At 37.4% G+C, this 13,788-nt stretch overlaps 2 protein-coding genes across 2 annotated transcripts; both read left to right on the top strand.

Moving 5' to 3' along the window:
* Nucleotides 1-2,916: 2,916 nt before the first annotated feature.
* LOC116198711 (GATA transcription factor 9-like) lies at nt 2,917-5,107 on the top strand. Its single transcript, XM_031528933.1, has 2 exons — nt 2,917-3,384; nt 4,165-5,107. Exons 1-2 carry the CDS (start codon nt 3,070-3,072, stop codon nt 4,882-4,884), a joined length of 1,035 nt encoding a protein of 344 aa, XP_031384793.1. The 5' UTR covers nt 2,917-3,069; the 3' UTR covers nt 4,885-5,107.
* Nucleotides 5,108-12,295: 7,188 nt separating this feature from the next.
* Nucleotides 12,296-13,511, top strand: LOC116201164. Its single transcript, XM_031532294.1, has 3 exons — nt 12,296-12,450; nt 12,652-12,714; nt 12,820-13,511. The coding sequence occupies exons 1-3, from the start codon at nt 12,379-12,381 to the stop codon at nt 13,036-13,038; spliced, it is 354 nt and encodes a 117-aa protein (XP_031388154.1). The 5' UTR covers nt 12,296-12,378; the 3' UTR covers nt 13,039-13,511.
* The last annotated feature ends 277 nt before the right edge of the window (nt 13,512-13,788 follow it).

Below are 13,788 nucleotides of genomic sequence, written 5' to 3'. Positions count from 1 at the left end.
ATTGAAAAATTTTAAAAAAAATTCAGTAGTTACTGATTTAGCTGAATCATAGCTAGGAGAAATTCATCCCGTAATGATTTTGACAGTACATATTAGAAAGTAATGATTTTAACGGTTATCATCAATGTCATGCAAGTCTGTCCAATTAATTATATGTCACATGCGTAACACCATGTTGTTAAAGATTTCAACAAGATATCCATAATTAGCACATATATAATGAGCTTATGAGATCAAATATTCTTCTTTCAACATTTTTAGCACATTATACGTACATCAAGTCTCGCCTTTTGCAATTGTTTAGATACGAATTAATTTCTTGCGGTGAAAATACACCTTTTTTCTTTCGATATTCTCTCCTGAAATATATCATCGTCCTTACTAAACAAACACCTTATAGTTCGAATAAATAAGTTAGCTTGGCTACTTTTTTTTTTTTTAAGATAACTTATAAAACAAAAGAAAAAAAAGAAACAGAAAAATAAATACTTTGGCTAGAATATGGCAGCAAGTAAATTAATAAATTAGAGAAAAGGGGAAACAACCGAGAGTGAAATTGTAAACGGACCTTATCCAATTACCAAAGTCAAAGTTTTTACATAGGGATTAGTGTCCGAGTATGGCTCGTCATCACAGGACTCGGTCCCCTTCTCTCCTCACTCACTAAATAAAGCCACCACCCCCTTCACATGTTTGGTTTTGTTTTTACCTCTCTCTTCTGATTTCTTATTTTTAATTAATCATTATTGGAATTAAAAACTCATTAGGGCATAAAAAATAGTGATAAACACATTTAATGCTTAACGATCCTCGTAAAATTATTTAGACCAAAAATGGTCATTGCTTTTAAAGATCTCGCAACGTTATGTTCCACATACATGTTCTAATTGCTACAAGATTATGTGAACGTCTTATGATTTTAAATATTCGACCGTGAAATCATTGAACTATCATCAGAAACTTACTAATAAGAATATATGAAATTTATTATTTTATTAATTTAAAATTCACTTCCTTGTTAATATTATTGTAGTTTATTTTAAGATGGTTAAGATAAATTTAATTTATCAAATAAGGTATATCGCAGTAAAGCACACTATCAATAAATGACCAAGATTTCATGTTCGATATTTGTGAGGTTACTCGTGTTCTTTCATTAATTATTACGATTTATATTTTTTTTGTATTAGGTATAGGTTTCCTTTTGTAATAAATAAAATAATAATAATTTAATTTGTTTTTCGGACAATTGAGAAATCCTCCTTGAGCAGATAAAAAGTGAGCCGTAATTCTTGTTCTTGCAAACTAATAAAGGTTAGGTGATGGAAAGTGAAAAATCCAGCACCCCCCATCGGCCACGTGGATCCCATCATAGCCCTCCGTTTCGACAGAGTTGAGCTGTAAGTGTCGTGCTTAAACGTGGGATGACAAATATAATAACAGCAATCATTGGGGCCAAAACAAATTGTCAGAAAATAATAGTACAAATCTTATTTATTTTAACCCTTAGTAATTATTTTTAATTTCCAGTGTCACTAAAAAACATAATTGAAGCTCGAGTCCCTAGGAAAAAGATTATGAATTTACCCTATTTAATTAAGAAAAGAATTCAGAAGAGTCGGGCTGTTAATTAGACTTTCTCAGAGATGAAATATTTGGACGAAGGATATATTTTTCTGCCACATTTTATTGATACATTCCTGCCATTTGATTGCTTTCCAAATTTCTTAAGCTTCTAAGTGCATTTTCGTGATAATGCCATCCTCTTCCACTAATCCAAAAATTGTTATCCTCTTCTACGCTATTTCAGTGACTCATACATTGTTGTAACGACTACTCATTTATTTGTACGAATATTTTTCAAATTCATTTCCATAATATTGATGTCAACCTATCAATAAAAAATCTATGTTATTTCATTAAACTTCTGTAAGATAATATTTTTTTTAATATTTTTCTCGCTGTTGACCAGTGTAAATCTTTAATTTCTCATTGTTAGAAGAGCATAGGCGAGCATAATATTCAAATTATCTAGCTACCTCTCAAAGTATGTTCAACTTTCATTTCCTTCATAATTTTAAGTCATTTTCAATTACTTGACCCTTTATGAAATGAAAAACGAAAATCACATTAATACAAGCCAAATTGTTCCAATGGAGAAGTATATATTATGACTTTCATATGGCATATACATAAAATCTTCCTAGGACTGAGAGCTGGTCCAAATATGGACATCTAATTAAGAACAAGCGAAAGTCAAACTTTCCCCTTAATCTTGCCTTATCGGCCTCCGTAATCTTGCCTTATATGCTTCTATGTGATAGCTTTTCATAGTTTTCAACTTCTTAATGTGCTTCAACCCCCAAAAGTGGGGAAAAAATCGATTATATGAATAAGTGACTATTTTTCTCATTAGGCAAATAAATCGCTATACATCTTACCATTTTCTTCATATTTACTTAATTCACATTTTTTTTAGTATTACAATAAATATTTTTGTTAATTTTTAAAATTTTCACGATAAAAAATACGTATCATAAAAAGAAAACTCCAATCAAAATTAGCTTATAGAGAATTTGATAATGGCCCTATGGCCAGTTTAATATTGCCAACCTTGTGACAGCAACTGCACCCAATCAAATAAAGTATCTTAAAATGAGTATAACAAAAAAGTCATTTAATATTTTCCCAAATTAAAATTTGTTATTTACTCTGCGGAAAATTAATAAAAGAAATTAAAGAAAAACAGCTAAGTTTAATTAACTTTAGAGAACCTGCAAGTCACTCCCCATTATTATATTTTATTCACCCCCGCGTATATCTAATGCGTGTGAGAATGTGCCCCTCAACTTTCTCGAATTTTCAATTTTACCCCTCCCCTCACTCCTCAAAACCGCAGCTTCCGTCCTCTCTTTTCTCTCTCACTCTCCCTCCGAGCTCTCCTCCTTCCGTTCACTTTCTCTCTCTAAAAGCCCCTCACTCTCTCTCTCCAACTCTCCTCTCACTCCTCATTTCACGAGACGTTCCTCCCGCTGCCGAATTAGGAATATATTAGCTGATTAGCTGGTGATGGCGATGGAGGTGTCGGAGTGCTGCGTCGGCGTTGGGTACTGCGGCGCGGGGGGTGCCGATTTCTACCCGGAGAAGAAGGCCGGAGAGCAGTTCACCGTGGACGACCTGCTTGATTTCTCCAATGAGGACGTTATGGGGAGCGGGGACGGCGGCTTCCTCGACAATGTGGGGGCAAACTCTGCGGACTCCTCCACGGCCACCGCGGTCGACAGCTGCAACTCCACCCTCTCCGGCGGGGACAACCAGTTCTCCGGCAGCTTCGGCTCCCGGAGCTTCGGCGACTCCAGCTTCTCCGGCGAGCTCTGCGTTCCGGTAGTTCAATTATTCAACCATGATATCTCCCCCTTTTTACGACGCCGTTTGGACGGATAATTGCGTTTAATTGCCTCATCACAATTTCATCAGTTGCAGTTCTGATCATTCTTTTTCGTTGAATTATAACTATTTATTTGGAAAAATTCGTTGATCAATTCATAGTATTATTTTTTTTCAGAAACAATTTCGTTTATATTTTTGGGTAAATGGGAATGATTTATTACAAAATTATTGTTTTCTCTCTCTCTCTTTTTTTGTGTGTAAGTTGCGCGGAAAAAAAGAGAGTAAAAGCCAATTAAGACCACATTTTCAGCTATTCTAGATCACCGGAATCATACAGCAAAATTCCGACACGAACGCTCTGCCTATAATCTGATTTGACCTCTAAATTCCCATTTTTTAGCCAAATTATGGCGTGAAAATTCTGAATTTACCATTTATCATAATTTTTTAATTGAGACTATAAAGTATGGTCGGCCTATTCCAGGAAAATTAATTATCAATTCGGGTGTCGACTGACTGTGAGGACCGCGTATCGTATTTTAATTAAGGTCTGTTTCTTTCACGCCGCACCAATAAAAGAGGGTCATAAGGGGAACTTGCCCAAACGCATTTAGTGCACAGCGGTTTTTCGTTACGGTATTGAGATATGAGAGCGTGGGAATTTATTTCTCGTATTATCCAAAAATTATTATTATTATTAATTATCTTAAAATTGGTGCTGGAAATTGGATTTTTAATTTATTAAAATCTTTTTTTTGTTTAATTAATTGGCAGTATGACGACTTGGCGGAGCTGGAATGGCTGTCGAATTTCGTGGAGGACTCATTCTCTACCAAGCACAACCTCCAGCAGCCTCTCCATATCATCACCGTCCCCAATTCCAAGCCCACCACCCCGGAGTCATCCTCCTCGGACGCCCCGGCGGCCGGCCCCGAGCAGCCCTCGGACGCTGCCCAACACCATGCCATTTTCCTACCAGAGACCCCTCTCCCCTCCAAGTCCCGCAGCAAGCGGTCCCGTGCCGCCCCCTGCGACTGGACCACCCGCCTCCTCCACCTCACCCCTGCTGCCTCTGCCGCCGTGAAGCCGCCCAAGACTTCAGCCCTCAAGAAGCAGCGCGAAGCACAGGGCCCCACTGAGCCGAGGAAGTGCCTCCACTGCGCGTCAGAGAAGACCCCGCAATGGCGCACTGGCCCCATGGGCCCGAAGACCCTCTGCAATGCGTGCGGTGTCCGGTACAAGTCGGGCCGGCTCGTGCCAGAGTACCGGCCCGCGGCGAGCCCCACGTTCGTGTCAACAAGGCACTCCAACTCGCACCGGAAGGTCCTGGAGCTACGGCGGCAGAGGGAAATGCAGAGGGTCCACCAGCACGGTCATCACCCGCCCCACCAGTTCGTCGGCCAAAGCCCGATGTTTACGAGGCCGGGATCCAACGGTGTCGATGAGTTCCTGATCGGCCACTGCGGTGGGCCTGGCTTTAGGCAGCTGATGTAGCCGGGCACAGTTAAAAGTGGGGTCCGGAGCGTATCGTCTCAATCTAGCCAGTAAAACCGAGACTTCTAGAGCGCTAGTAGCTTTTGCTAATGCTAACTTTTCTTCTTAATTGATTTTTGGTGGACTTAATTGATATCCTCTTATTAGTTCTTCTTTTTTTTGGGCAAATGTAGAGTTTTGAAAGGATGAGAAATCACAATAAAACTCTAATTTTTCTTAAGAATTTTTGTCTCAGACTGCGAGATCACTTTTTCTCATCATATACTATATATCTACTTAAAATTTCCCTCATAATTTACGCATATCTTTCGTCGATTTTATATCATTTAATGCTTGTGACTAACCAATTTTTTGGTGGATGCATAATTATACAAATGGACCTTTATGATAATAGTCACGTAATATATCAATGAGTCAAATGATTCATCGGTGCTAAGGGTATATACAATGGAGCACTCTCTTTGAGAGTAAGATTTATTAGTAAATTTTTAATGCTCTAGACTTCTATTTAATCTTCAAGTTAACGTATAAGAAAATTTTTATATTCATTTGTATTCTGTTTATATCATGACACATTCACGCGTTCAGATTCTTAAGAAGTCGTGGCTCTTTGCCCTTTTTTTACGTACATGATTTTTCAATTTTCCTGAAATAATAAAGAAATAAATCTCATGAATGAATTGGAGAGTATACCTTAGTTGAGCTCATGTTATTGAAGATAAGACAGTTAAAAATGCATTTCTCGAGAATGGTCCCTCTAAAGTTAATTGTTTTGAATTAAATAAATTAAAGCCCATAAAAGTAAAATAATAGGAGTTATTAGTTTAAGGTTTAATAGCATGGATTTCAGCAACAATTATTTATCGTATTCTCTACGTATCATTTCCCTCGTCGAAAAGAATTGTACGTTGAAATCAATGCGGGGAACTTATCGAGAAAGTGAGGAAGAAAATCAATGAAATTAATTAAAATTTCGAGGGAATTTAAGTGCTTAGCTTGCACAATGGTGCACAAGGTCATGTGGAATGAATAATGTATAACAATTAAAATCATTAATTTAAAAATAGTTGTACTTATTAGGTACCTGCATTGGGTTATTACGATTGTGTGTCCACCCTATCCTAGACATTTGCTCGTTCGTGGGGTCCAATTTTAATTTTGATTTTTGATAATAACAAATTTGTGATTTTGTGGTGGGCCTCTTTTCCATGAGACGAGATAATTAAGTAGGTTTAATTTATCAATTGGCAGCTTAATTACACGATAGTCAAAATATAAACCAAAGCAATTATAGTTTATATGTACGTGCGTGAGCATGATATTTGGGTCAAACTGGATGAGGATCCTTGCAATATAATTCATGTTTCAATATTAATCGGTATTATACTTAAAGCCATATGACTTTGATCAGTCAAAATCACGTTAGTTGCACGAGCCAACTCTTGCATAAAAATTAATATAGGAATTAATTGGAGAATATTAATTATTTTCCCGTGTGATTTACTGGTCAATTTTAGTCCACACTCGACTACATCAATGAGTTTTTATGTCATATATATTCATCATTTATGTGGACAATCGTATTTATAAATTTTAACTACTCTCACTTTTCATGAAATGCCATTTTTCATTTACCGAGAAAATAATTCAACATTTATCACAAGAATATATGGACGGCTCTATAATAATACAGGTAAAGATATGTATGTATATGTATGTATTCGCACTATTCCCAACAAGGAAAAAATGAAAGGAAGAAAAAGAAGGAATATATGAGCGGCTGTGCCCATAAGTTCAAATTATGCTTAAAGAAGCATTGATGATCTATTCCAAGTATATATTCCACTCGATCTCTCAATAAACCAATGTACACTCTCGATGATGTTTGACGAAATTTCATTTCATAAATATCCAAGTTAAAATCTTATCAATTTATAAATTGCAGCTCCTGGCTTTAACATATATACGTATGGATGTGATAATACGAGGAAGCATGCCTCATACATGTCCATTGAAGATAGACAATATCCTTACCACTTCACATTGTATGGGCTCGAATTACTTGATAGGAGAGGAGTGGGAGTAATGACTATGTTCATGCCCATGTGACGGGGAGCCTCCTACACATCTTCATGTGTGGAATTTTAATGCGTAGAAGGTACATTGCATGTATTATTGTATGATATGCATGGAGAATGTGATGCTTTTTTTTTTCTCTCTCTTTTTATTGAGATAATTGCAATTATTTAGATATTTTATCTTCTCAAATTATTCTTTATAAATAAATAAATAAATAAAAGAACAGAAGAAAATGGGGTTGGGAGATAATGTCTATTCTAGGGGTATGCACGGGTACCGGGTATACCCGGAACCGGTTGGAACCTACCCTAACGGGTAGGGTCTGAGTAGCTCGTATTGAAAATTGGGTAGGTTCCGGGTATTAAAATTAGGAACCTGTGAAAATCGATTCCGGTTCCGGTTCCTGTCTACAGGGTACCCGGAACCGGTTATTTATAAAAAAAAAAAAGAGGAAAGGGTAAAGTTACTATCTCCTCTAATGAATCAAAACATATGTACTTTGTTATGTGAGATCGTATTATGGATGTTCAATTTTGTCGATGGATTGATGAGACATATTATTATTTCATTGTTGTGGATTAATTTAAATTTTGTTGATAATCTATTTGGCATGATTACTGATTATGTATGTGATATTTTCGATTTTATTTAGCGAAAGGAAAAAATTTACAGGTTCCAACAGAGTACCCGGAACCTGTGGTATAATACAGGTTCCGAGTAGGGTTTGGTTCCATGATTCAACAGGGTAGGATCCGGTTCAAAAATCTTGAAACCTGTCCCTTACAGGGTAGGGTCCAGGTATTATGAAAAATACAGGATACCCGGAACCGATCACCCCTATTCTATTCCCTAGGGATCTTCCCATGTTATTTGATAACATGTCCAAACGATCCTTGTCTCCTTCCCCCGCTCCCCGTCAATTCACGAAGTGTTATGTATGGAAACCGGTTCTCCCATCGAACCGGCTCTGGAGATTGATGTACAATAGATTGGGATGAGAACCGGAATTAAGGGGAGGCAAATTGAAGACAATTGGACGACAAATTAATTGTCTGGAACGTGTCTAACGATGCTGATTAATTAGTACTTGCAGGTAGATGTAATCGAGTTATATCTACAGCACTCGGGTTCACCGGGAGCGATTGCCCCAACCAATCTCTTGATGTGAGTCGATTCGTATAATTTGATTATGTGGATTTGGTTTTGGTGCATCCATGTAACACAGTTGTATGGTCCTAGAATATGGATGTCTGATCTTGAGAGAACTCTGAGCCATTCTCTTGAAGTGTTTATCCTCTATTTCTTTCCCAACATCCTCACAAGAGAAATCCTGCAGGATTCAAAATTGATGGGTTAGTATCGCGCACACGATTCCGATATAATATATATATGCAGACAACTAAATATATGTATAGAGAAAGAGGGTGCGGTGCAATTTTCGCATGGTAATCAAAAAGTTACATGCACCTCTTTGTATAGTTTTCTTTACCATTTCTTTATGTTAAACTTATGCACATCATTTATGATTACAAAAAACTAAATATATATATAAAAGAATTTGTGAATCTCACAACTGCGCGGTCTCATTGCTAATCTCAATATGATAAAGTATGCATATAATTGCAACAGTGCATACAAATTATGAAGTGTTTAGCCTTAAAACTGATTGCACCATGCGATTTTCAGAAACAATTCGACTAATACTTGGCCGGTTGAGCATGAAGACTTGCATGGCCGTTTGGCCACGGCAGATCCGGTCTGCTCTGAGAAGCATCTCCTCACCAGTCACCTCAGTCCATAATATTCCTATTTAAGAACACTTTTCCATGGACAAGGACTTCAATTGGGTGTCTGATTTTTGCTGGGAAGCTCACTTTTTGGCTACCCGTTTTGGGGTAAGAATCTATACAGCTGAGAAAAAAGACTCAAAGCGACTGACCTAGAAGTGGACGGATACCATTTGTCGCGTCACATGACTTCAGCATTCTTTTAATTTTTAATTTTCAATTTTTTTGGACCTTTTCTGTTTTTTTAATTTTATTTTATTCTTGATATTTTTGGGGGGTCATTGCTGGGGATATACATGTTGGTTTTGGTAGTAAAACTAGCTGGCAATTGCTTGGCCTTGAGGAAAAGTTGGGTACCTCTCTTTTCATTTTTATTTTTCAATCAAGATTACGCCAAAAAAAATTTGTCAGGGGGGGGGGGGAAGGTAGAAAATTTTAAAAATTGTTCTATTATTATAAATACAGAAATGACTTTTATATAAATATATAAATGTTGATATATTTATTGGTTGAGCATATGAGCGAATATATAACATGCAATTCTACAATTGTTTTCTATCAGCTCTTTCTTGAAACTTATATTTTGCAATTTTTATTTGATGTAAATTTAATTAAGGACCCCAATCCATAAGACGAAAATATAAATTAGTCCTGAAAACATAATTATATTACTACATTTGAATTAAAAGAAAATTGTGTTTATTTATCTAATAGCCCATATTTTAATTTCTCTCTACGTTCTTTTTTAAAAAACTTTTTTTTTTTGCTTTTTTGGGCGAAAGCTTTGATGTTTGAAAAAGCTAGACTGAATGTATTATTGCACACTAATTAGTAAAAATCAGAACATACGCAGACAGTAGATTTTGTCAGCAGCAGCTTTTACAGTTTTTTGAAACGAAAACTTGTCCATTTTCAGAAGGCATATAATAATTCCATGAAAGTACTGAGTACCAAAATTGGAAAAACTTCAATTTTGCTTACAGATGAAGTGTCCCATGAGGTACCCACCACCAAAAAAAAAAAGAAAAAAAAGTGTCCCATGGGGTTGTACCCATGGGTGGGGCCCATCGTGTTCTGTTGTATTGAAGGCTTGAAAGAGTACCATTGGAATGTGTACTTGGAAAAAATTATCCAAAAAAAGAAGCTAGTTATGCTTCTTCTTCTTTTTTCCCCTCTGCTCGGCAAGCTAATTATGTATTTACGCATTAGAAAAAGGCAAATAATATTGCCCAATATTATTGATCTTCTTTGTTGAATTTTGATTCCGTTTACTATGGGATTTGAATGTTCCCACCATGGAGAACGTCGGGCTTGCAAAGTATCCAAAACATGTGGATAACTGTACGTGTGTTGATATAACAAAATCTGTGAATCATTCAAAGTGATCGAAAAATCGAGGATGATGATCACTAGACATGCATTGTCTTTTTTTTTTTTTAGTAAATCATGGTATTCGGAAGCTCAATTAAGCACAAATTAATCCAGACGAACCATGTTAACCCACTAAAGAATAAAACTATCACAGCGTGTATTTTCTGCATTTACAAGGACTTGAACCGAGACATACATTGTCTTTAGGTAATAAAAGAAAAAGAAAACCCATCACTGCCTATTGCCTAATCAAAAGAGAAAAAAAAAACTACGATCATAAAAATAGTAGATTTTGGGAAAATGTAAATAAAGGGAGGTGAGTGGTGTTTGGGGGGGGGGGGGGGGGGGGGGGGGGGGGGGGGGGGGTGGGGGGGGGGGTTGAGATGTTAAAGAGCACTCACATGGAGATGATATAATTGATTTGGTCAGAATTTCAGAGAATGAACATGCCAACATATAGAAACTGTATATATACACACACACACACACACATAGCCAGAGATAGATAGAATAATAAATATGGGAATGGGCAAGCATATGTTAGAGAGACCCAACGGTCGATGCCCTCTCAATTTCCTTTTTCTTTTCCAAAAAGGAGTAGATCGTAGATGAATAAATCAATTTCATGTTCTAAAAGAAAAAAAGGAAAAAAAAGAAAAAGAAAAAGAATTTTGCAAATTCTAATCTCCCATTGAGGCCGTATTCGACTCACTGTCTTCACGTGGCCTCGAAAGATAAAATACTTGGTTTCATTGAATTAGGTCATTTTCTGTGGAGTTGGTAATGCTGAATTTTCACTTTTATTTTCATGGTCATACCTAATTATAGATTCTTTCTAAAAGTAGTTGTATTTCATATGGTAAATATCCATCGCAGTGAGTTGCCTTTACACATTATCGGGGTATTTATCAGTATTCGATTTTTCGACAATAATGTACTTTTCAGGTGCAGTCGTTAACATATTTTTAGGATACCGCTGATCGAAAAGTTTGAGTTTCCACACATTTTCCGTTATTGATCGATCCTTTGTAAAAGCCATTACTGAAGACTTTTTGCAAGCAATCTTAGTGCAGTCTTTAAAGGCATTAGAGAGAAAGGGAGATTGGAACATATTAATCAATAAGAAGATAGCTCACATGCATGATATATATATACATATACGCACATATATATATGAAGTACATGGAGCAAAAAGTCATTAACCACCCTAACATTTAATTAGCTTAATTAAGTATAGTCACATGGCTATGACGGGGTACCCTATGGCTGTGCTAAAGATGGCGACATGCATAGGCTCCAGATAAAACCAGCTCAATTCTTCTCTAGTTATTTTATTTAACAATATTTGATCATTAAGTACTCATCATGGTCTCTTGATGACTACCGTGGAATTAATAAGTCAACATGTTGTCTACTTGAACAAACAACAGAAGGTAAAACGAAGCAATTGCATTTTATATCCACATGTTATATACAAAGATGTAATAGCGCAAAAAAGAAAACGTAACGAAACAATGGTGAATTTATCGCCGCTGTAAGTGTTGGAAGATGATCCAAATCCTCATTTCGACACTCGAACCTGAAGAAGACGGAGAGATCGACCGCGAGGGACGTATAATTATATTTTGGTGCCCTCGTGATGCTTAGCAATATATATTATATATGTTCTCTAGAAAAGAGATTGCCCGCGAAAGGGCAAGACAACTGGGCCGGGCTTTCTATGTGTTTGTTTGTTGAGCTTAATTGGACTTTAAAGGTTTCATAGATGGGCCATTAGCGACTCAGCTAGACCTCAGAGTTTAACGTCTGTTCGACGTTTGCGATAATCGGTCCTGCTTTGGGATAAATGTGAACCAATCGACTGGTGAGAATTTTATCGGAGAAAAGGAAGTATGGACTCGGAAGAAATAAGGATCGATCCCTGATCGATGATTGGCTTGTCCATTTCAAATATCGACTCGATAGTACGTATTCTGGTTGGAGAAAGCATGATAGTGTGGTCATGTGCACGGGAAGTTAGTGATATGACAGTTCAGACTCCAAGTCCAGCCTCAAATTTCCGATCTAAAGTCAAAAAATAGAGGCCGTGATTGCAATAAATACCCCAAAAAGATCACCAAACTCCATTGGCCAAGTATAAATACGGACACATCCCGGTAAAGTTGGAGAAGCTGATGGGTTGAAATTGAATTGGAAATAACCAATTGCAAGCCAGACAAGCGTGATCAGAACAAATTTGAGTTAAGGTTTTAGTTCAATGGCTAGCATCGGTTGTCCTATTGAGATGGAGCCCAAGACCTTGAGTCAAGGTCAGATCGACCATGCCAGGGTACGCATACTCCCCTCTCCTTTAATCCGTCTTCCGTACAATGTAGATTCGCAATGTCATGGAAGTGGAAGAATTGTTATCGATCGATTGGAAGTTCTCTTGGCGTGATATGTTAAAACGTATAGTAATGCGAGGAACAAAAGAAAGAGGAAAATACTACATCGTCAAGTTAAGTGCAATGTGTGTTTCTTTTTTGTGCAGGAAGTCGCAGCCGATGTAGTTCAGAAGATGGAACCAAGCGAAGCATCAAACATATTCGTTGAGGTAAGTCTTTGTCGTCGGATAAGCGTTCACTGAGTTTTACATTGTGTATAGACACAGTTTGCAGTAATTTTACGTTAAGCACGTTATTAATTCTCGGATGCTCAGGGAATGAAACCGGTTGTTCCGATAAGCCAGATGGAGTCGCTGGCCGAGGCTAATAACATTGTAAAGCCTGTAGACAAAACTGTGGAGAATCTGAAGAAGGCTCTGCTGGAGAAGCCTTGCCAGTGCTTGTGCAATGTCGAGGCACCCAGCAGCTTACTCGTCGACTCCCCCGACAACTTCATGGACGCGCTCAAGGAGCCTCTCTCAGCTCCGTTCTGATCAACCCAGAACGATATAAATCTGCATGAACTTCCAGGAATTTAAGGCCTGGGAAATGTGCAGTCCGAAGCTGGTCGAAGATTTCAAACAGAGTACAGACTGGAGCTGCCATGTTCTTCACTGCGATGAGGATTGAGGATTGAGGATTGTTCCATCTTGTGTTGAGATGGTGCCTTAACCATGCAAGCTGCTTAATCAAGGGGCCCACACAATTCATATCACGCGGCTCTTGAAGGGCATTGTGGCTCTTAATATAAGATAATCAAACGCCTCTTAATTATGATATATATTTGATCTTAATGATCAAATGGTGATAGAGATGCTAATTTGTTAACAATAGCTAGGGGTAGGACGTATCATATCATGCTAGCTAGTTGGCTTATGTGTAATCTTTTTTTTTTGATAAGTTGGCTTATGTGTAATCACATGAATAATCAAAGCCAACAAATGGCTGCTGCGGTAATTTGTAATAAGTCGGGTTTTATACGATGGATTATTACTATAATTGGCTTGTCGCAGTTTTACTACCTCAGCCCTCGGGTTTTCTCTGACTAGACTCGGAGATAATTACACGTTATGAATGATAACGCTGTATACGTTTCTCATGCATAATCTCCCCAAAAATGCGTAGGGGCCGAAAGGTGTACTTTTCTCGTCATGATATAGACGGGGACGTGTATGAATGATCGAATGATACAGTTCCAACGATAAACGACTATAGCAGTTTAGATTGATAAAAGATCCCATATT

This window comes from Punica granatum, chromosome 3 (assembly GCF_007655135.1).
Source record: "Punica granatum isolate Tunisia-2019 chromosome 3, ASM765513v2, whole genome shotgun sequence".
Taxonomy (NCBI): Eukaryota; Viridiplantae; Streptophyta; class Magnoliopsida; order Myrtales; family Lythraceae; genus Punica; species Punica granatum.
Note: the sequence above shows the minus strand (reverse complement) of the source record. Positions and strands in the feature narration are given on the sequence as shown.